We start from the raw sequence: 21,459 nt of genomic DNA, 5'->3' as shown, positions 1-21,459 counted from the left end.
AGATCAAATGCTACCTTTCCTGCAAGGCCTTCACTAATCCTTTTTAGAAATAACCTTGTCTTTGTCTGATTCCATAAGGTACCCTTCATGTATTTATTTAATGCTCACTTCTTTCTGAATTGTGCTCTACTTAAAAACTTGTTTGCATTCTGCCTTCTCTCTTAGATTTCAGCCTCCCTGGGGGCAAGGACACAGCAGTAACCTGCTCACCTGTTTCTACCTACAGCACCTGGCACAATGCCTTGCACACTGTAAAATTAATAAAAGTGAATTTAGATGTGCTAAAATAATGCCCCCAAAGCCATCTCAAGAAGCAAAAGGTCAATGGCCACTGCCAAACTACGAAAAAGAAAAAGTTTAACCTCTCCATTTAATCTGCCAAATGATAAAGAGCCACAGGCAGACACTCTCTCTGCTAAAAGCCACTGACAATGTTACCCACAGAAGGATAGTTTTTATTATTCAATAACTGGTATTATCACTGCTACTGTGTTGGATTTTAGGAACAGTTGACTAATTCATTTCTTTGGACCAAATATTTACCAATGATAATTTCTAAGCAATAGTTTAAATTTAGCTTAGTAGAATAGAAACATATAAAGAAAAAAAGAACTACACTTCCTAAAACAAGTTTTGACCGTAACCCACAGGACAAAATACAAAGAATCTGTTGTTGTTGTGTATGCCATCGAGTCACAGCAACCCCGTATGACTGAGTAGAAAGGCCCCATTAGGGTTTCCTAGCCTGTTACCTTTATGGGAGCAGACTGCCAGGTCTTTTCTCCTGCAGAGCAGCTGGTGGGTTCGACCTGTCAACCTTTTGGTTAGCACCTGAGCACCACCAGGGCTCCTTACACAGAATCTAGCCCTCCCTCAATTCCTGTCCACCTGTCCTCTTCTACCAAGATCTTCCTATGTACAACACCAAAACACAGATTATTTTCCTTGAAAAATCTTCTCAAGACACAGAAATGGTCATAATTTGCCTGAGTTATTAGACTTTATATCCAATTAACTCTCCAATGAGTTCTATGGCATTCAGTCCCTCCTGGAGACAAACAGAAATGTCCACAAATATTGCCAGAAGTCCCTTGCGGGGGCAAAGTCTCCCATCCACTTCAGAACCTAGTCTAGGATATTCATATGAATCCTCCTTACGGCTGGTAGAATCAAATCCACTTTCTGCTGCGGAAGCTGAGATTCAAAGAAATAATGACACTGGTTATAAGTGGCAGAGGCAGCACTTATATTCAATGATTCAGCTACACATTGAGATAAAGAAGAGAGAGGCTGGGATGGGCAGGGGCTATACAAAAGGGCACAGATACAATCAGCGAGAGGGAAGAAGCTACAGATCAACTTGACCAACTAGCCTGGCAATTACACTCAAAATCAATTCCCCTACCCTTTTGGCACCTTGCTGGAGATAAGTGAAATTCTTTTTTGCATGTATGTCAAAATTTTATACATTTTCTACTGAAGGACTTGACAGACTGTGAAGAAGCATTAGGGTGCTAGGTAGAAATGAGTATTATCAGGAGTCCCACCATTCCATCTTGGGAATTTGGAAACTTTTCAAAATAAAATTCCCAGCTAGCCCTTGCTATAAGAAACCTCTGATGCTGCACCAGAACTTAGGTCCTAGAACTTTCAAACTATGTGATCCCAAGAACTAAATTGTTGTTTGCTGGCATCGAGTCTGCCCCCAACTCACGGCAACCCTATGTGCATTGGAACAAAACACTGCTAGGTTTTGTGCCATTTTCATGACCAGCTGTGGATCGGACTGTTGTGTTCCACAGGGTTTTCACTGGCTGATTGTTTGAAGTGTATCACCAGGCCTTCCTTCCTAGTCCATCCTTGTCTCCAAGTACCGTGGAAACCTGTTCCTCGTCATAAACAAACAAAAAACAAACCTGTTGTTGATTCTGACAAATGGCGACCCCATGTGTTACAGAGTAGTACTGTTCCGGTTTTTTTTTTTTTTTTTACTGTTCCATAGGGCTTTCTTGGCTGTAATCTTTATTGAACAGATTGCCAAGCCTTTCTTCCATGGTGCCGCTGGGTGGACACAAATTTCTAACCTTTTGGTTAGTAGTCAAGTGCAAACTGATCATACCAAAGCAAACCAAACCCGTTGCCATCGAGTTGATTCTGACTCATAGAGACCTTACAGCGACTCTATAGGACAGAGCAGAACTGCCCCCTAGAGTTTTCAAGGGGCGCCTTGTGGATTCGAACTGCCGACCAGTTGGTTAGCAGCCATAGCCCTTAACCACTATGCCACCATGGTTAAATGATTATAGCAACACACAAATGTTCACTGACAGACAGGTGGCTGCTGCACATAAGGTGCACTGGCTGGGAACTGAACCAGGTATCTCATGTAAAAGGCAAGAATTCTACCACTGAACCACCATTACTTAATGCCTATAGGTCTGGGTCCCCATCCTGTCTAGGTAAAAGGGGGTGTAATGAATCTCCCCTCTCCTACCCTCATCCTACCAGGCCTGCTTTAATAATAAACTGGCATTCCATTTGAAAAATATGTCAGCTATTATATACAACCCTAGTAATTAATCAGGATGTATCAGCTTTTTTGTGTTAGTTTTTAAATTGCACTCTAGGTACATGTAATGGACTGAATTGTACCCCTCCAAAATATGTATCAACTTGGTTAGGCCATGATTCCCAGTACTGTGTGGCTGTCCTCCAGTCTGTGATTTTCCTATGTGTTATAAATCATAATCTCTGCCTGTGGTTAAAGACGATTAGGGTGGGATGTAACACCTTTACGCAGGTCACATCCCTGATCCAATGTAAAAGGAATTTCCCTGGGGTTTGGCCTGCACCACCTTTTATCTTACAAGAGATAAAAGGACAGGGAAGCAAGCAGAGAGTTGGGGACCTCATGCCACCATGAAAGCAGTGCCAGGAGCAGAGCAGGTCCTTTGGACCCAGGGTTCCTGCGTGGAGAAGCTCCTAGTCCAGGGGAAGACTGATGACAAGGACTTTCCTCCAAAGCTGACAGAGAGAAAAAGCCTTCTCCTGGAGCCGGTGCCCTGAATTCGGACTTCTAGCCTACTGGACTGTGAGAGAATGTACTTCTCTCTGTTAAAGCCATCCACTTGTGGTATTTCTGTTACAGTGGCACTACACGACCAAGACAGTACATAAAAACATGAAATTGTTATACTCTTCTGAAAGTGACTGTTCAAACTTATTTTGATCTGGAAACATGGAAAAAATGTGAAACTTGTACTCTATGTGGCCTTTTTCAAAGAAAATTACTTGTGACAATTATGTGCAAGGCTGGTTCTTAAATCTACCCTCAGGGACTGAAAGGCAACCAGGATTCAAATGTGGACTCAGTACAGTGAAAGGATCACTTGTGGTCAATGAATAGCCACCAATGAATACCAAATGGTTAATACATTTTGTCAACCTGGAATTGTCTCTAAGTTGCATAAGACTTTGTTCTTACCCCTACCTTTTCAAGATTTTAAATCAAAGTATGGGTGAAAAAGAAAGCAGGCAATCCTCCCTGAGAGATGGAACCCTTTCAATAGTATCCCTAGTGGGCAATAGTCTAGTCTATTACTGGACACTTCAAGAACTGGGCACCCCCATGTTCTCGTGTAGCTGATTTCATATGTGCTTATTTCAGTCAGAAAGCTTGTCCCTTTATTAAATAGAAACCTTAATACTCTAGAGCTACACAAAACTTCATTCCTTCCAAATGAAAAAAAAAAATACTTTAAAGATTCACCATCACGTCCATCTATTCCAAATTCAATTTCAACTCCTTCCAAACTCTTTCAAAATGCTCTGGTTTATTCACGTTTATCTTAAAAGTGTGGTACCCAGTGTAGTGCCAGGATGACCTGCTGGCCAATCAATAGCCCCCGGCTTAGTCATCTAGTGCTGCTTTAACAGAAATACCACAAGTGGATGGCTTTAACAAAGTGAAATTTATTTCTTCACAGTAAAGTACGCTAAAAGTCCAAATTCTGGGCGTCAGCTTCAGGGGGAAGGCTTTCTCTCTGTCTGCTCTGGAGGAAGGTTCTTGTCTTCAATTCTTCCCTGGACTAGGAACTTCTGTGCACAGGAACCCCAGGTCCAAAGCACTCACTCTGCTCCCTGGTGCTTCTTTCTTGGTGCTATGAGGTCCCCAACTCTCTGCTTGCTTCCCTTTCCTTTCATTTCTTGCAAGATAAAAGGTGGTGCAGGCTACATCCAGGTAAACTCCTTTTACATTGGATCATGGTAATGGAGTTACGATCCCACCCTAATCCTCTTTAACATAAAATTACTATCACTAAATGGAGGGCAATCACACAATACTGGGAATCATGGCCCAGCCAAACTGATACACACATTTTTGGGGGGGTACACAATTCAATTCATGATAGCCCCAAATGGATATCTATTAATAACTGGTCTCATATTCAAGTGAGGAATAATGGAATATGAGACAATAGTGTAAACAGCATTAGAGGTCTAGTTGGCTGACAATTCTTTTCAGAAATCTCCTGCATCCTTTCAGAAAACTAACTGTGGGTCACATTTGGCTTCCATCATGAAAAAACACACATTCAGCCAATAAATGTGTACATGCTACAACAATTTGGTTTCACAGCTTGATTCCTAACTGAAGAGATGAACCTCTGGTACTACCTAGAGATAAATTTAAATGTCACTTAACAGGTAATGCAGGCTAGATTATTCCTACGTTTTGGCTTGCTGGCCTACTAGTCCAAGAGATAGAAAAAAAATTGAGGAAATAGGCAAGCACACATGTTATACAACACTTGTTCTACAGGATGGGTAAGTAACTTCTTAGGCTGTATCATGCTCTTACCTGAATCTACCTGAGGAGGTAGAGATAGGTAAAATGCAAAATGTCTATAAACTTCAATTTTAAGTACATTTATATTCAAAAGACAATGTACTAACCTCATGCATACTTAGACTCAATCCCCTACTTCTTTCCTCTCCATTCCACTGCACCTATCTTATCCATGTCTCATCAGATTTAAGGCCTAGGCACTTCAGTGTTTCCTCCCTCTCCATTCCTCCTTCAAGGTAATATGCATTTTTTTTTTTAATACAGTGATGTTTAGGGGACAGTGATTCCTAATTCTGTTGAATAATCTTAAGGGAAGATTGTGATGGTGAGAGTTAGGGAAAATGATGAGGGCAGCACAGGAATAATCATTTGGAAGAGGTTAAGCAGGAAGGACATTCAAGCAGACCTTACAGGACACCACAAAGGTGACCAGAGATGCTGTGCATCAGGGAGGTAAGAAGTGACAAGAAGAGACCATGGTGTGATTCCAGGCCATGTTGTTTCCAGTACCTCACGAATACGGTGTGTACATCTGTGGGAAGGGGGTGGTGGGTACGGCACAAGCAAATCAGATTTGCTTTAACTACAGAAAAGGTAACAATCCTATGGATCCAGTTAAAAACCCTGGATGTACTGTGGCAATTTCCAGAACTACAAGGTCTCACTGTTGGGAGTAACTTCTTCACTTATAAGTGTTCTAGCCTCATAATGCTACTGAGAAAAGAATATTTACAGGAAAAAGGTGGTTTTCTCAGTTTGAGTGCCTGTCTTCAGTTCCCACAGTAAAGGTTAACAATATTATTATGTGCCAGACTTTCTGCTAAGTACTGCATATAAACGATCTCATTTAATCCTCCCAACAATCGGAGGGTGGGAGAGTTGATACTATTAACATTTCCATTTCATACAGAGAAAAACTGAAGCTCAGAGAAGTTAAGTAACTTGTACAAGGTCATGTAACTAGTAAGTGGCAGAGCCCAGATTAGAACCCGGGGAGTCTGAATGCAGAGCACAGGTCCTCAGTGACCACAACTTTCTGCCCCCTAAATAAACAGAGAAATGTCTGTTTCCAAATCTTTAGTCTTTACTTTTATCATTTTGATTTTCATTTTATAATAAAGCTAATCACAGAAAAGACTCCAAAATTGTCTGCTGGTGGATGAGCTCAAATGAGTGTTTCAGAAAATAATCCACTGAAGACACAAATGAGAACTACAGAAGTTCAACCACCACAGACTCTAAGCCTTAATTTCCTTATTTAAGAAATGGGGAAAATTAGTTCTATTTCACAGCACCGGTGTGAGAAAATGAAGTAATTAAATGCACACAAAAGCATTTAGTATTCTGTAAATCACTGTACGCTATTAGGTATCATTTTTGTTAAATACAAAATAAAAAGTTAAACAGGCAGAATATATTTCAAACACAACTGCAGAAGATGGACTATTAATGGAAACTAGATACAATGTATACAATTAAGAGCAAGGGAAAATTATTTCCCAAGAATATTTTTATCCTCATTTAAGGCTAGCTGTGGAGGAAATTTACTCAGAATTTAACACATAATCCCGAGAGTTCATATCAGGAGCCAAATGTAGAGAACTGTAGCAAATAGAAACATCACCTTTCCCCCTAGCCAGGTAGGCAGTGGTAGGAAATGCCAAGGCAAACACCACCCTCTATGAGGCCTTCCTTGATCTCTCCAGTCAGAATTGATCAACCCATCCCCTAAATGTCCACAGCACACTTGCTATTTTGCTGGCATTTCATTCTGACTGGGATCAGAGATAACAGTTGCTTCCAAACCTGCCTTCTTAATGCTTCTTATCTCAGTAAATTCACAGGCCACCACGAACACCACAGATGCTCATACTGGTTGGGCCTCAAACGTCTGCCCAAGGAAGTTTGTATGTCTCAATTCTAAGCCTCCAGTTGTTGTTTCACAGACTGCACTCGGGGTAAACACAGAGACACATCACAAATCTAAAAACAAATCAGGGTGGAAAAAACCAGCTTGTGCACGGTATCTTCTCCCTTTCCCGACCTACGGGTAAAGAAATGCTCTTTAAGAAGCCGAATGGGAGACACAAATGGAAATGAAAGCGAAGTGGCGAATCCATTATAACATTCAAAACTCCGTTTCTAATTCAAAAGTACTTTCTCCACCTTGTTTCACAAACACATTAGGCATCTGTGGCACCATAACCAGGGGCATTCTATCTCCTGACCCTTTCTTGGAATTAAAAGACCACGTTTCTTATTCTGAACACCAGTCAGGGCCAATACTATTTGCTTTTCACATTTCGAACCCACAAGCCAGAGCAAAGGCCATCCTAAAGGCCGGTTTAAAAGGAAAGGCTCTTGGAAATGGAAAAGCCTCCCCAATTTGTCCTGTAGGCCCAAGAACATGAACAGCCTGGCTGTGCAGGGAGCTGAGAAACACTGAGGCGATGCCCCCATGTAACGTACTTTGGGGGCAGCTTCGCTACACACCATACTAGGTTGCACAGGGGCGTAAAATATTGCTTAGATTTGTTTCGGACAAGCGTCCAGACGCCGGCGCCGGTCCGTGTGAGGCCGCCGACTGTGGCCAACAGCCCTCGCTGCCCTCCCCCCAAACCCCGGGCTGCTGTCATCCTCATCCTAAAGGAGCCCAAATGAGCCCATTAATCACAACGCACTCTGGCCGTTCCCCAGAACGCGGCCTCCCATCGCCTGAGGAGAACGCGGGTTACGGTCTTCTCCCACCACGGCGCCTCACGCCCCTTCCTTGCCCCGCTTGGAGACCGTTCTCAGCTCCGGCGGGCGACTTCATACCCTACTCCTTTTTCCTGCTGTGCCCCGAATCACCCATTACCTTCCCCAAGCAAATGTGGCACGTGATGGGCAGAGTGAGCGACAATGTAACGTTCTGCACGGTCTGAGCCATGGCAGCGTTCAGAATCCCGCCAACACGGAAGTCCCGCCGACCGCGGCTTCTCGCAGCGTTTAGGGCCGCGCGAGGCCGGCTACGGCGGCGCGGCAGGGCCAGAACCCACCAGGGAGAGGCAACGAAAACGCGTTTTCAAAACGCGCTGTCAACGACAATTTTTCCTTCTTTCCTTCATTCATTTTTTTTTCTCTTTAACTTTCCCCATTCAGAAACTGCAAGATTGTTGAGAATGGAAAGGAAGGTGACTTACTATAAAACCCACTGCCGATGACTTACTATAGGCATTGGAAATCTTGAAAGTTTAAAGGAAAGAGAACCGGTAATAGTGAAAGGAGGAGAGAAGGATACGGAAAGCAATTTTAAATCCCAAATCTTTCCCTCGAGAGGTGTGGGGGAGACTTTATCGCCTAAAGATTAAGTCCACACAGTCTGTAAACACACGGACTAATCAAAACATGAAGAGAAAAGGCGTTAGATTTCTCATTTAGTTTTTCAAACAACTTTCCGCCACACTCAGGCTCCCTTTCCATTGTTAAATGATGGACTTCAAGAGAGGACGTCAATTTTATTCGTTTCGTCTGTTTTCAGGACTACTGGACACATTTAATCGCAGCTTTGCCTGAAGACAGGTTTTCACGTTGGCCCTTCTGTGCTTTCTAAGTAAAGAGAATTTAAATGTAGGAGCCACAGACGCTTACGTACACCCCTAAGTGAAAGAAAAAAAAAGCTGCAAATGCGACGCGCCATCCAAACTCCCTGAAAGCTCTTGCACAGTGCGTTTTCACGCCTTCATTTCAGGGTTCATGGTTGGATGTGAAATGTACCACTGGGTTGTCGAACACAAAAGGAAAATTTGTGAGGTTATAAATTAGCATTTCCTAGCCAATGAAAGAAAGTCTCCAAAAGTTCCTAACTGAATCTTAAATATTTTATCAGACTTGGAACTTAACTGCAACTTGTTTTTAAGAGAGAAAGAGCTGATGTGATAAATTTCTGCAAACAAGAACAGTCGGAGAATTGAAAGATTTGGAAATAAAACCTACTGGACTACTTTTTTTTTACTGTTAGAGGAAAAAAGAGGCAGTATAGTGATCAGGAGCAACCTCATGGTTAAGAGCATGGGGTTCTAGAACAAATTACTGGGGTAGAAATCCCTGCCCTAACAAATTACTAGCTCTGTGGCCTTAGACAAGTTATTTAACCTCTCTGTGACTTAGCTTCCAGGAGCCCTGGTGGCACAGAGCTTTGTTGCTTTCTGAAAGATTGGCTGTTCCAAGCCACCAAGATGTGGCAGCCGGCTTCTGTAAGGATTTACAGCCTTGGAAACTCTAAGGGCAGTTCTGCTCTGTCCATGGTAATTGGGGGGTGGGCAGGTTGTTGGCCCTAGCTTCCTCACTGGTAAAACTACACGAGATCAATGTAGGTTTACTATCATATCTATAAAAGGACTGTGCAATAATGAGATTGGAGCAGCTATCAGTTCACAAGAAGCCCAAGTTCAGCTCAAAATTGGCTCACAGGTGACAGCAGGATTTCTCCTGAACAGCTCAGTAATTTCCTTTCCTAGGAATTGGAGACCATTGTGTGTTTGGAAATGGAGAACTGTGCAAAATAGTTATACTGATTCTTGGTTTAATTGCTCCTTTTTTAGAATGCCAGGTATAAAAATCAACTCCTTTGGCTGTCTTCTGGTTGTTGAAAGGCAAAATAATATTTATATGGGGTCTAGAATTTACATGTTTTGCTAATGCATCTTTCGTGTTCCTGGCTGTAGATGCCCAGGCTTCAGAATGAGGAAGCTACAGGTCATTATCCACTGTCATTCTAGTTTTGCCTTGTCTCCATTTTTGTTTTCTTCTCTTTCCCCACCTTGTCTTGGTTTATACCTACCATGGTATTTTAGGGCTGGTCATTCCACCCTGAGTGGGGTGTAGGACTGAGAATAATCTGCTTCTCGCATCCATCCCTACAAACAGTGCAAGCAGGAAGACATGATGAAGACTTTTTTTTTATCGTTTACCAGGGCAAGTTCATTTTTTGTAAATTATCCTGGTGATTAGTGTCAATACCTAGTCCCAAAGACAAATTTAAAAACATCATAACCTGCATTTAAGTGGAATATTAAAACCTAGGTTGTTTTCAACATCTCTTTCCACATTTATTATCATTGTCATTCATGCAACTTCTCAGTGATGCTTTAGTGTTTTGTCCACGAGGCTATTTCCGCACTGATCATACGGTATTAGAGTTGACTGTTTATATAGCCGCCCCCACAATAGATTATATGTTTCTTTTTTTTTTTTTAACAACTTTACTGAGATATAATTCACATTGCATATAATTCACCCATTTAAAGTGTACATTTCAGGGAATTTGGATGTGTCTGTGAAGCTCCCATGACCTTGCCTTAGTCAAGGTGTGCTTAACTCCGTCTTACCCTTCACCAAAGTTACCACTAACCTATCGTCTGGTTAGTGTTTTTCCCTCCCCACGCCTCCTCTCCTGAATTACTGTGCTGAGTGCTGAGGACCATGGTCTTGGGAGACACCTAGCTCAACTGGCATAACATAGTTTATGAAGAAAACATTCGCATCCTACTTTGGTGAGTAGTGTCTGGGATCTTAAAAGCCTATGTGCAGCCATCTAAGATACTCTACTGATCGCACCCTGTCTCCAGCAAGGGAGAATGAAGAAAACCAAAGACACAAGGGAAAGATTAGTGCAAAGATCTAATGGACCACAACTACCACAGCCTCCACCAGACTGAGTCCAGTACAACCAGATGGTGCCTGGCTACCACCACCGACTGCTCTCCCAGGGATCACAACAGAAGGTCCCGGACAGAGATGGAGAAAAATGTAGAACAAACTTCTAACTCACAAAAAAGACCAGACTTAATGGTCTGACAGAGACTGGAGAAAACCCAAGAGTACGGCATCTAGACACCCTTTTAGCTCAGTAATGAAGTCACTCCTGAGGTTCGCCAAAAATTAGACAGACCCATAAAACAAAATGAGACTAAATGGACACACCAACCCAGGGACAAGGACTAGAAGGCAGGAGGGGCAGGAAAGCTGGTAATGGGGAACCCAAGGTCGAGAAGGGGAGAGTGTTGACATGTCATGGGGTTGACAACCAATGTCACAAAAACAGTATGTGTATTGTTTAATGAGAAACCCATTTGCTCTGTAAACCTTCAACTAAAGTAAAATAAAGAGAAAAAAAAGTATATATTTCCATGATGCTTAGTATATTCATCACAGGTGATTTTAGAACGTTTTATCACCTCCAAAAGAAACCCTGTACACTTTAGTTATCACCCTGCCCCCAACACCCTTAGTCCTAAGGAACCACTAATGTACTTTCTATCTCTATAGATTTGCCTATTCTGAACATTTCATATAAATGGAAGCATACAACGTATATTCTTTTGTGACTGGATTCTTTCATTTAGCATAATATTTTCAAGGTTCCTCCATGTTGTGCCATGTATCAGCACTTCATTCCTTCTTCTTATGGCTGAAGAATATTCTCTTATCTGGATATGCCACATTTTGTTTATCTGTTCATCAGTTAATGGACACTTGGGTTGTTCCCACTTCTTGGTTATCATGAATAATGCTGCTATAACTGTTGGTGTACAAGTTTTGGTACGGACTATGTTTTCATTTCTTTTGGTATGTACCCAGGAGTAGAATTGGTGAGTCATGTGGTAACTCTATGTTTAACCATTTGAGGAACTGCCTGGCTGTTTTCCAAAGTAGGTGCACCATTTTACATTCCCACCAGTGGTGTAGAGTGTTCTAATTTCTCTACATTCTGACCAACCCTAGTCATTATCTGACTTTTCGATTATAGCTTTCCTAGTGGGTATGAAAGGAGCTCTGGTAGTGCAATGGTTAAGTACTTGGCTGCTAACTGAACCCACCAGCGGTCTGTTGGAGAAAATATCTAGCGTTCTGTTCCTGTAAAGATTTACAGCCTAAGAAATCCTACAAGGCAGTTCTACTCTGTCATATAGAGTTGCTATGAGTCAGAATTGACTGGAGAGCACGCAACAAGTCTGTGTGAAGTGATATCTCATTGGAGGTTTTTTTTGAAAGGGGGAGAGTTTGATGGCTAATAATGTAGAACAGAGCCTTGGTGTTGCAATGGTTAAGCGCTAGGCTGCTAACCAAAAGGTCAGAGGTTTGAACCTACCAGCGGCTCCAACCCACCAGTGGCCCTCTGGAAGAAAAGACCTGGCAATCTGCTCCTGTCAAAATTTACAGCCTAGGGAACCCTATGGGGCTGTTCAACTCTGTCCTATAGGATCGCTGTGAGTTGAAATCTACTGGAGGGCATATAGCAACAACAGTGTTGAACAAGTCTTCGTGTGCATATTGGCCATTTGTATATCTTTTTTGGAGAAATGTCTGTTCAGATCCTTTGCCCATTTTTAAAATTGAGTTCTTTGTCTTTTTATTATTGAGTTGTTAGAGTCCTTTTTATATTCTACATACAAGCCAGACTATGTTTCTCATGGTCAGGGATTATATCTAATTTATCTGGTGTCTGGAAAAAGTAATATGTTCTTTAGGTACAACCTCACTGTATGATAGACCTAAGCCGTTTTATTTTAAACATTGTCTTTACTTATTTTTCACTTCAAAGTGGAAGACTGTATAGTTTTTTGAAAATTATGAAAATAATAGAGGCTCATCTTAGAAAGGTTAAGCCAGGCAAAAATAAATAAGCTTCTCTATACTTCTGCCTCACCTTCTTAATCCATGAAGTGATCACTATTCTAGAGCATATCCTTACAAACATTTAAATTCACATATTACTGCATGCAAAAACTATGAATAGGATCATACCATAGCATAACTGCTTTGTTCACATAGTATTTTTTATATATATGTATATATATGTATATATATGTATATATATACATATATATACATATATATGTATATATATATACATATATATGTGTATATATATACATATATATGTATATATATACATATATATGTATATATATATACACATATATATGTATATATATATATATATTTTTATATATATATATAGAGAGAGAGAGAGAAGTCCTGGTGGTGTGGTGGTTAAAGCAATCATTGACTGCTAACCAAAAGGTTGGCGGTTGGAGACCATCCGTGGCTCTGCAGGTGAAAGATGTGGCAGTCTGCTTCCATAGAGATTTACAGCCCTGGAAACCCAATGGGGTCGCTATGAGTCGGAATTGACTCAACCAACGACAGTGGGTTTGGTTTTATATTTATAAATATATATATATATATATATGAATGCATGTGTGTATATAGCTCCAGATAATATTGTTAGTAGTAGAGCTTGGTTAGAACTCTAGGTCCAGGTTGATTCCAGGCCAATTCCCAGACTTTGCTTTTAATAATGCAAGTGATTTCAGGTCAGGACTTATCTCTTCTCTCCACTCTAGGAAGAGCTTTTTTTTTTTTTTTTTTTGTAAATCATGTTCTAAATACACTTTATTTGGCCCAAATCATTAAATGATGCTGCCACTACTCTAATTTGAAAACAAAGAGTACACAACTCATTGATTTTCTGCTTCTTTACTTTCTCAATGTTCTCATAGCCTTATGGGGAGCCCTGTGATCTGAGAAGCTCTATCAGATATAGGACTGGAAGTGTGTTAAATCTCCTAAATCCTTAGAATCATAAAGTTTTAAGACTAGGAAGGACCTTAGGGATTGTTACGCAGGTCTTTCTTTTCACAGATGAGGAAATGGAAGTCTGGATCAGGTAAATCACCAGGAAACAGTAGAATTGGAGCTAAATCCTAGATCTCACTTGGAGTCTCTGAGATTGTTGGCCCAATGCCTTCGTGTAAGTGCAAGATGTGTTATTATTAATAAAGTAGTTCAGTAATAAAAAGTCAGTCATAATTGAATTTCCTTGCTAAGAAAACCATCAAATAGCCATGGAACACCTTTTACCCCTTGTTGAAATCAGATTCATTTTTATGATAAATTATTTAAAAGCAAGTTTAAAAAAATATAAAATCTTAAGTGCTATTAAAAATTGATTAGGAATGCATTATTCTTTCATTGACCCAGTTCAGATTGTTTTTTAATTTTTTTGGTCAAAGCTAATAAATTTGAGTAGATGTTTCAGACAGACGTTTTGTAATCATTTGGTCATCAGTCAATTAATCACAACTTCATAAATATTGATCTCAGATTAAATTTATTTTTCATTCCTGAAAGACAATCTTTTTTTTTTTTTCTAATTTATACTCTCCCCTGGATTGTGGTTAACACTGAGAAAACTCATAAGTGTTGTATTAAAATTTTATCAGAGGTGCTGGCCCAGTTGCCTGGATGTCAGGCATAGTACCATCATCTCCCAGGCAGGAGTTGAGAAGTCTGAGCTTAAATGTCTCAAGATGGTGACATGAAAGATGCTCAGTAGCTGTGGCAAAGAACTTGGGTTTCTCTTGCACAATGGTTTTCCTGGGACAGCTTAGTATTTGTCATCTGCTTTCAGTGTGAAACTGCTGGAAGTTAGCCTTCATTCCTTAAATACATATATTTTGTAAAATGTATTAAGGAACAACTAAAACAAACCCCTGTCTCATGGAGTTTACATTTTAGTAAAGTTGTGCTCCAATCCCTAGAAAAGGACATCATGTTTAGTGCAGTAGAAAACCAAAAAACCCAAACCCACTGCCGTCGAGTCAATTCCGACTCATAGCAACCCTTTAGGACAGAGTAGAACTGCCCCATAGAGTTTCCAAGGAGCGCCTGGTAGATTCGAACTGCCAACCTCTTGGTTAGCAGCCGTAGTACTTAACTACTGTGTCACCAGGGTTTCCTGGTAAAGTAAAGGGTCAGTGAAGACAAGGAAAACCTCCAACAAGATGGACTGACACGATAGCCTCAACAAGGGGCTCGAACATGTCAAAGATCATGGAGATGGCGCAGGACTGGTACACATTTTTGTTCTGTTACACAGAAGGTCACCATGAGTCTGAGCCGACTAGAAGGTAACTAACAACAACAACAGCAACCAAGTTGTGCCACAGTGACCAGGAACTCAAGTAGCCCTTGAGGTTTTAATGAGGAACCCACACACATCAAGTTAGTATGTAATCACAATATAAGTGATTGCAGAATAAACAAAGAAATGTGATTAGTCATTTATTTGTTCATTTCACCAGTATTTAAATAGATATATTTTTTATTACCAGGTACTGGTTTAAGGGCTGGGTAAATAGCTGTGAATCAGACAAACAAGGCTCCTGCATTCATTTATTCATTCAACAAATATTTTATTGAGTACCAATTAGGCACCAGCTACTGCACTATTAATGAGCTACTTTATATATATATTTTTATAAATGGAACAACTGAGTCCAACTTTTCTATTCCATCATAAAATGCCTATTTCTACAGTAACTTCTCTTTTGGTTGCTCTTATTGTTGATTAGCCTCTGGCCAAGTTATAATTTTAAATATTTAAAAATATTGCAAATCGGGTGACGGTTTTAAATTAGGTAATTTTTAAAAGAATATTTTAGTTCTACCTAAGTGGTAGTTCACAAATGTTTGTTCAATGCTAGAGAATAAATGAAGGAAATTTCACCTCCAGGAATATTGTAATAGGAATCGCGAAGAAAGAGAGGTCATAGTACTTACCAAAGTAGCAAAATAGGGAATCCAGCTGTGAGATCCTGACTGTTTTTGTCTATAAGTTGCCTTTCAGAACATATTCATTTTCTTCCTGTCCTTACTTTAGGTGTGAGCAAATATTCCAAAGTGAGACTCCCTTAAGAACCCAAAGACATCCCCTACTCCGTCAAAAAAAAAAAAAAAAGAAATAAACCAATTGCTATGGAGTTGACTCTGACTCATGGGGACACCATGTGTGTCACAATAAGGTTTTCAATGGCTGATTTTTCAGAATTAGATTGCCAGGTCTTTCTTGTGAGGCACCTCTAGGTCAACTTGAACCTCCAACCTTTTGGTTGGCAGTTGAACACATAAACTGTTTGTATGACCCAGGGATTCCTAACCCAAAGCCAAAACCCATTGCTGTTGAGACATTCCAACTCATAGTGACCCTGTAGACAGAGTAGAACTGCCCCATAGGATTTCCAAGGAGCACCTGGTGGATTTGAACTGCTGACCTTTTGATTAGCAGCCCAACTCTTAACCCCTATGCCACCAGGGTTTCCAACCCAAAGCCTAAAAAAAAACTTATTGCCATCGAGTTGATTCCGACTCAGAGCGACCCAGACCCCTTTAAATAAAGAAAATGTTTCTACTGCGTTTACTGAAGCCCTACAGATAATTGCAGTCTATGTAAGGGCACCTGTCTCACAAAGGTACCCTGTATTTGGTCATGGAGTCCTCAGCAGCTAACTGGAGTCTTGCTAAGTTGCTTTACCTGGAAATAGGACTCAACACCTCTGTTATACAATCATTGCTCCCAGTCATTGTGATAGTGGCTAAATCATTTATTACAAGTGTTATTTAAGGTATAGCTTCATTTCCCCAGATCACCATCCTCAACTCTTTGATCTATGACTTTACTTTCTTCCCCCAACACCATTCATTATATCCAGTCTCAAGTTTCATCTCCTTCATGATGCTTTTCCTGTCTACCCAGCCTCCTCACAATCTCCTTTCATACCCGCTATCATTCATGATCTATATCAACCAATTTTTACCTCATGCATTTATTCTGTTGTTGTTGTTGTTAGGGGCCGTCGAGTTGGTTCCAACTCATAGCTATCCTATATTCAACAGAACAAAACACTGCCGGCTCCTGTGCCATCCTCACATTTGTTGTTATGCTTGAGCCAATTGCGTCAATCCATCTCATTGAGGGTCTTTCTCCTTTCTGTTGACCCTCTATTTTTACCAAGATTGATGTCCTTCTCCAGGTAGTGGTCCCTCCTCATAACATGTCCAAAATATGTGAGATAAAGTCTCGCTATTTATTCTACCATAATTTATTTAACACTACTGTGGCCCGATGGCACTGTTGTTTTTTATTTGTTTGTTTGTTTTACTGTGGCCCAAGCACTGTGATAAATGCTAAAGCTGAAAAGTTGAAAGACAGATCCAGCCTTGTTCTGGTGAAGGTTACGGTCTAAACTCCAGAAGATTAATATATTAGTTAAAAAACTAAAGCAGTTGCCATCCCCATGCGTGTCAGAGGAGAACTATGCTCCATAAGGCTTTCAGTGGCTAATTTTTTTGGAAGTAGACTGCCAGGCCTTTGTTTTGTTTGACACACCTCTAGGTGGACTCACACCTACAACGTTTTTGTTAGCAGCTGAGCATGTTAACCATTTGTACCACCTGTAAAGAAAACCTGTTGCCGTCGAGGATTCCAACTCATAGCAACCCTATAGGACAGAGTAGAACTGCCCCATAGGGTTTCCAAGGAATGCCTGGTGGACTGAAACTGCCAACCTTTTGGTTAACAGCCACCAGGACTCCTTGTACCGCCCAGGGAAGGGAATCCAATATATTAGTAAACAACTTATTATACAGTGAGTTAATTTGTGGATGAGTAGAGAGGAAACCCTGGTGGCATAGTGGTTAAAAGCTACAGCTGCTAACCAGAAGGTTGGCAGTTTGAATCCACCAGGCGCTCCTTGGGAACTCTATGGAGAAGTTCTACTCTGTCCTATAGGGTCGCTATGAGTCAGACTCGACGGCAATGGGTTTTTGTTTTTTTTTTTTTTTTTTAAGAGAGAGAGCACACCTAATGCATCCATGCATGGAAGCATACACATCTTTGATTGATCTCTACGTTTCTGAAAAAATCTCTTCCTAAGTAGAACGAAGATCCCTGAGCATGAGGAATCCAACATCACACATGTATGTCACTGTCCTGAGCATACAGTGGGTCTCATTAAATAAACAAATCTCAGTAAATCAAAGATGTGGTGAAATCCATGCGAAATTTTGTGCTACAGATTAGTAAATAAGCACAAGTAAGCCCGTGCTTATCTTGTTTATTAGGTAATCTGTCTCTGTTGGCAGACCTTTCTTCCAAGGTGCCTCTGAATAGATTCAAACCACCAACAGTTAGTAGCTGAGAACATTAACTGTTTGCACCATCCAGGGACTCCATGTGTATGTATATGTATATATATTTTTTTACTCAAGAACAATGTTTTTAAACCGTAATATGCATCTGTGTTTCTTTGTGAGAAATACGAGAATCTGTCCAGAATAGCAAGGCCATGGGGAAAAGCCCTGCAGAGTAAGCTAGGGAAATGCCTTCCTCTGCTAAGTTCAATTCACAAGAAAGGATTCATCCACAACACAGAGCAAGTAATGAATGATATCTTCTCAGAAAACAGCTAGGGGCTCATACCATGTAAAGCACTTTTCTTTCACCCTTACTCCATTAACTGCTTCCACTGTCTTTCTTCCCCTCACTTAGCGATTGCTGCCTTTCCATTCCTAGAAGCTTCCTTCAAGTGGCCTCCATAATGCCAGTGGGCTTCATTCAAGTAGCTGGGTCTGGCTGATATGAAAAGAAGACATGACATTGTGTGATCACTTTAGAACTATCTCAAACATAAAACAATTGTTAAGTTGTAGTAGTTTAATAATTATATGTTAGTTACCTGGGAAAACTCACCTAGAGTTCTCCTTCCTCACCATGTCTTAATAATGAAGGCATGGCTGTTTTATTAGAGTTTAACATATGTGTCTAGATAAAATAATACCCGGTGAGGGCAAACATATGGGAAAACAGGCACTCTCATACACCATAGGTTAACAGTATAACCTGAATATTTTGTGATATTATGATAGCCATTGATACTATTGGCAATTAAGTCTGGCTTTCTGCTTCCTGAGTACACGGTTGGTCTGCCTCCCTGGCCCTCCTGTCTGTGGTAGGGCTGTGGCCCATGTTTTGGTGAATAAGTTGCAAATGGAACTACTGTGAACTGGAGCATTTCATTGCCTTTTTTGAGCTTTTTGAGAGCTCTCATTCTCTCTGCCATGGTGACCAATAATATTTAAGATGAGTCCTGTTCCATCAGTCTTAGTTCTAAAATGAAGCAACTTGGAGCAGAGCCCTGGGTGACTCTTGCTAAGCAAATAGCCTGAATGGGCCATAAATTTTTATTATTATAAGTGACTAAATCAAAAACCAAACCCATTGCTGTTGAGTTGATTCCGACTCACAGTGATTCTACACAACAGAGTAGAACCACCCCAGAAGATTTCCAAGGAGTGGCTGGTGGATTCGAACTGCCAACCTTTTGGTTAGCAGCCAAACGGTTAAGCAAAAAACTTTCATTATTTTATTATAAGTGACTAGGTGTATTAAAGGAGTTCTAGGGTTGCAGTGGTTAAGCGCTTGGCTGCTAACCGAAAGGTTGGAGGTTTGAACCCACCGCTGCTCTGTGAAAGATTACAGCCTTGGAAACCCTATGGGACGGTTCTACTCTGTCCTATAGGTTCGCTATAAGTCAGAATCGACTCGATGGCAATGGATTAGGATGTATTAAAGGAGCCCTGGTGGCACAGTGGTTAAGCACTCAGCTGCTAACCTAAAGATCAGTGGTTCGAACCCACCAGGTGCTCCTAGAAAGAAAGCTGTGGCAGTCTGCTTCCGTAAAGACTACAGCCTTGGAAAGGCAGTTCTACTCTGTCCTATAGGGTCACTATGGTCGAAATAGACTCGATGGCAGAGTTTTTTGGTCTTCCCAGGTGCCTCTGGGTGGTTTTGAATGTCAACCTTTCAGTTATTAATTGAGTGCATAACCATTTGTGCCATCCAGGGACTCCTATGTTGCTCAGGGAGGGTGTAAGTGACTGAGGAATTCCAAGGGGCCAGTGAGACAGCCAAGAGAGGTGTGAAATGGATAGAAGTGCCAGGTGAGCACTTGCAAACAGTCTGTCAAAAGGCTTCACAGTTGACATTATTTCGGTGAACTCTTCTTGCTTCAGGATCTTAGCTTTGAAAGTCTAGACTTTTGAAGAATGTATCTGTTCAGTGAATCAGATTCACTTTAATCCAACTCACTGACACTGATACCAGAAGAATGCAAACTCACAAATTTACAAGGAGGGAAATCTCTTCCCAGTGACTTGCATCTGAAAGGTGCCTAGTCAGGGTACCCTCTTTCATTTGGTGACCGTTGCTTTGGAGCAAAGGAAGGTGGAAGGACTTTGTTCCTGGGCTGTGAAGAATCCTGGAGAAATATCACCAAAAAACTTCTCTCTGAACTTCAGAATCAGCTCTCTCTCTACTGGAGCAGCTTGGTCACATGTGTACTGCTGGATGGGCCTCTCTGACTCCATGTCTTACCACTTTCCTCCTTTGGTGACTGTCTTAGTTATCTAGTGCTGCTGTAGCAGAAATACCATAAATGGGTGACTTTAACAAACAGAAATTTGTCTTCTCACAGTTTAGGAGTCTAGAAGTCTGAATTCAGAGTGCCAGGTCTAGGGAAAGTTTTTCTCTCTCTGTGGGCTTTGAAGGGAGAGGTCCTTGTATCTTTGAACTTCTGCTTCTGGGCGATCTTCATGTGGCTTGGCATCCTTCTTCCCCATCTCTGCTTCATAGTATGCTTATTTAATCTCTTATATCTCAAAAGAGACTGACTCAAGATACACCCTGCACTAATCCTGTCTCATTAATGTAACAAAGAAAACCGTTTCCCAAACGGGATTATAACCACAGGTATAGATGTTAGGATTTACAGCACAATTCAGTCCATAACAGTGACCCACTCGTTCTTTCATCGTTATTATTTTATCATGGCGAAATGTATGTAACAAAAATTCGCCATTTTGATCATTTTAAAGTTTATAATTTAGTGACTTTAATTACGTTTATCATGTTGTGCCACCATCACCAATATCCATTTCCAAAACATTTTCATCGCCCCAAATAGAAATTCAATACCCCTTCTGAAGTAACTCTCCCTGCCCCCTCAGCCTCTGGTATACCAGTAACAGTCAATTCTGACTCATGTTAGCCCTATGAGTGTCAGAGTAGAACTTTGCTCCACAGTGTTTGCAAAGTCTGATTTTTCAGAAGCAGATTGCCAGGGCTTTCTTGTGAGGCACATTTGGGTGGACTTGAACTTCTAACCTTTTCGTTAGCAGCCAAGCACATTAATCATTTGTACCACCTAGAGACTCCCACCCTGGTATCACTAGTAAACTTTTGTCTCTATGCAATTGTCTAGTCTAGATTTTTCATGTAAGTGGGATCATATATAATATTTGTCCATTTGTGCCTCACTTGTTTTCACTCAGTATGTTTTCAAGGTTCATCCATGTCATAGCACGTATCAGAACTTCATTTCTCTTTATGGCAGATTAATATTCTATTGTATGTATACACCACATTTCATTTATTCATTCATCTATTGATGGTCATGTGGGGGTCCCATCTTTTGGCTGCTGTAAATAGTGCTGCAGTGAACATTGTGCACAAGGATCTGTTTAAGGACCCGTTTCTTCTTCCAGTGGACATGTTAGATGTGCAAGTTAACTTTCAGAGGGTGAGCTTGTTTCTTTGGGGGAAACTTTTTATCACCTACAGGTGATAAAGACCTTTCAGAGGTCAAGAGGCTTGAGTCACTTCAGTTTTTTGTTATTCATTTATTTGTTAAGATACCCAGTATATTAAAAAAATGAAAATAAAAATG

At 40.8% G+C, this 21,459-nt stretch overlaps 1 protein-coding gene across 2 annotated transcripts in view; it reads right to left on the bottom strand.

Moving 5' to 3' along the window:
- Positions 1–7,836, bottom strand: part of OBI1 (ORC ubiquitin ligase 1) — a 48,189-nt gene extending 40,353 nt beyond the window's left edge. Inside the window, exon 1 of one of the 2 annotated variants that reach the window (XM_003409355.4) lies at positions 7,707–7,836. In XM_003409355.4, coding sequence (XP_003409403.1) covers positions 7,707–7,778 — 72 coding nt within the window. In that variant the 5' untranslated portion in view covers positions 7,779–7,836. The remainder of the gene's footprint in view (positions 1–7,706) is intronic. The other variant, XM_064270004.1, reaches the window with a different exon arrangement.
- Between the last annotated feature and the right edge of the window lie 13,623 nt (positions 7,837–21,459).

The sequence above is a fragment of the Loxodonta africana genome, chromosome 17 (assembly GCF_030014295.1).
Source record: "Loxodonta africana isolate mLoxAfr1 chromosome 17, mLoxAfr1.hap2, whole genome shotgun sequence".
NCBI lineage: Eukaryota > Metazoa > Chordata > Mammalia > Proboscidea > Elephantidae > Loxodonta > Loxodonta africana.
The sequence above is the reverse complement of the archived record's forward strand: the minus strand, read 5'-3'. Positions and strand labels throughout refer to the sequence as shown.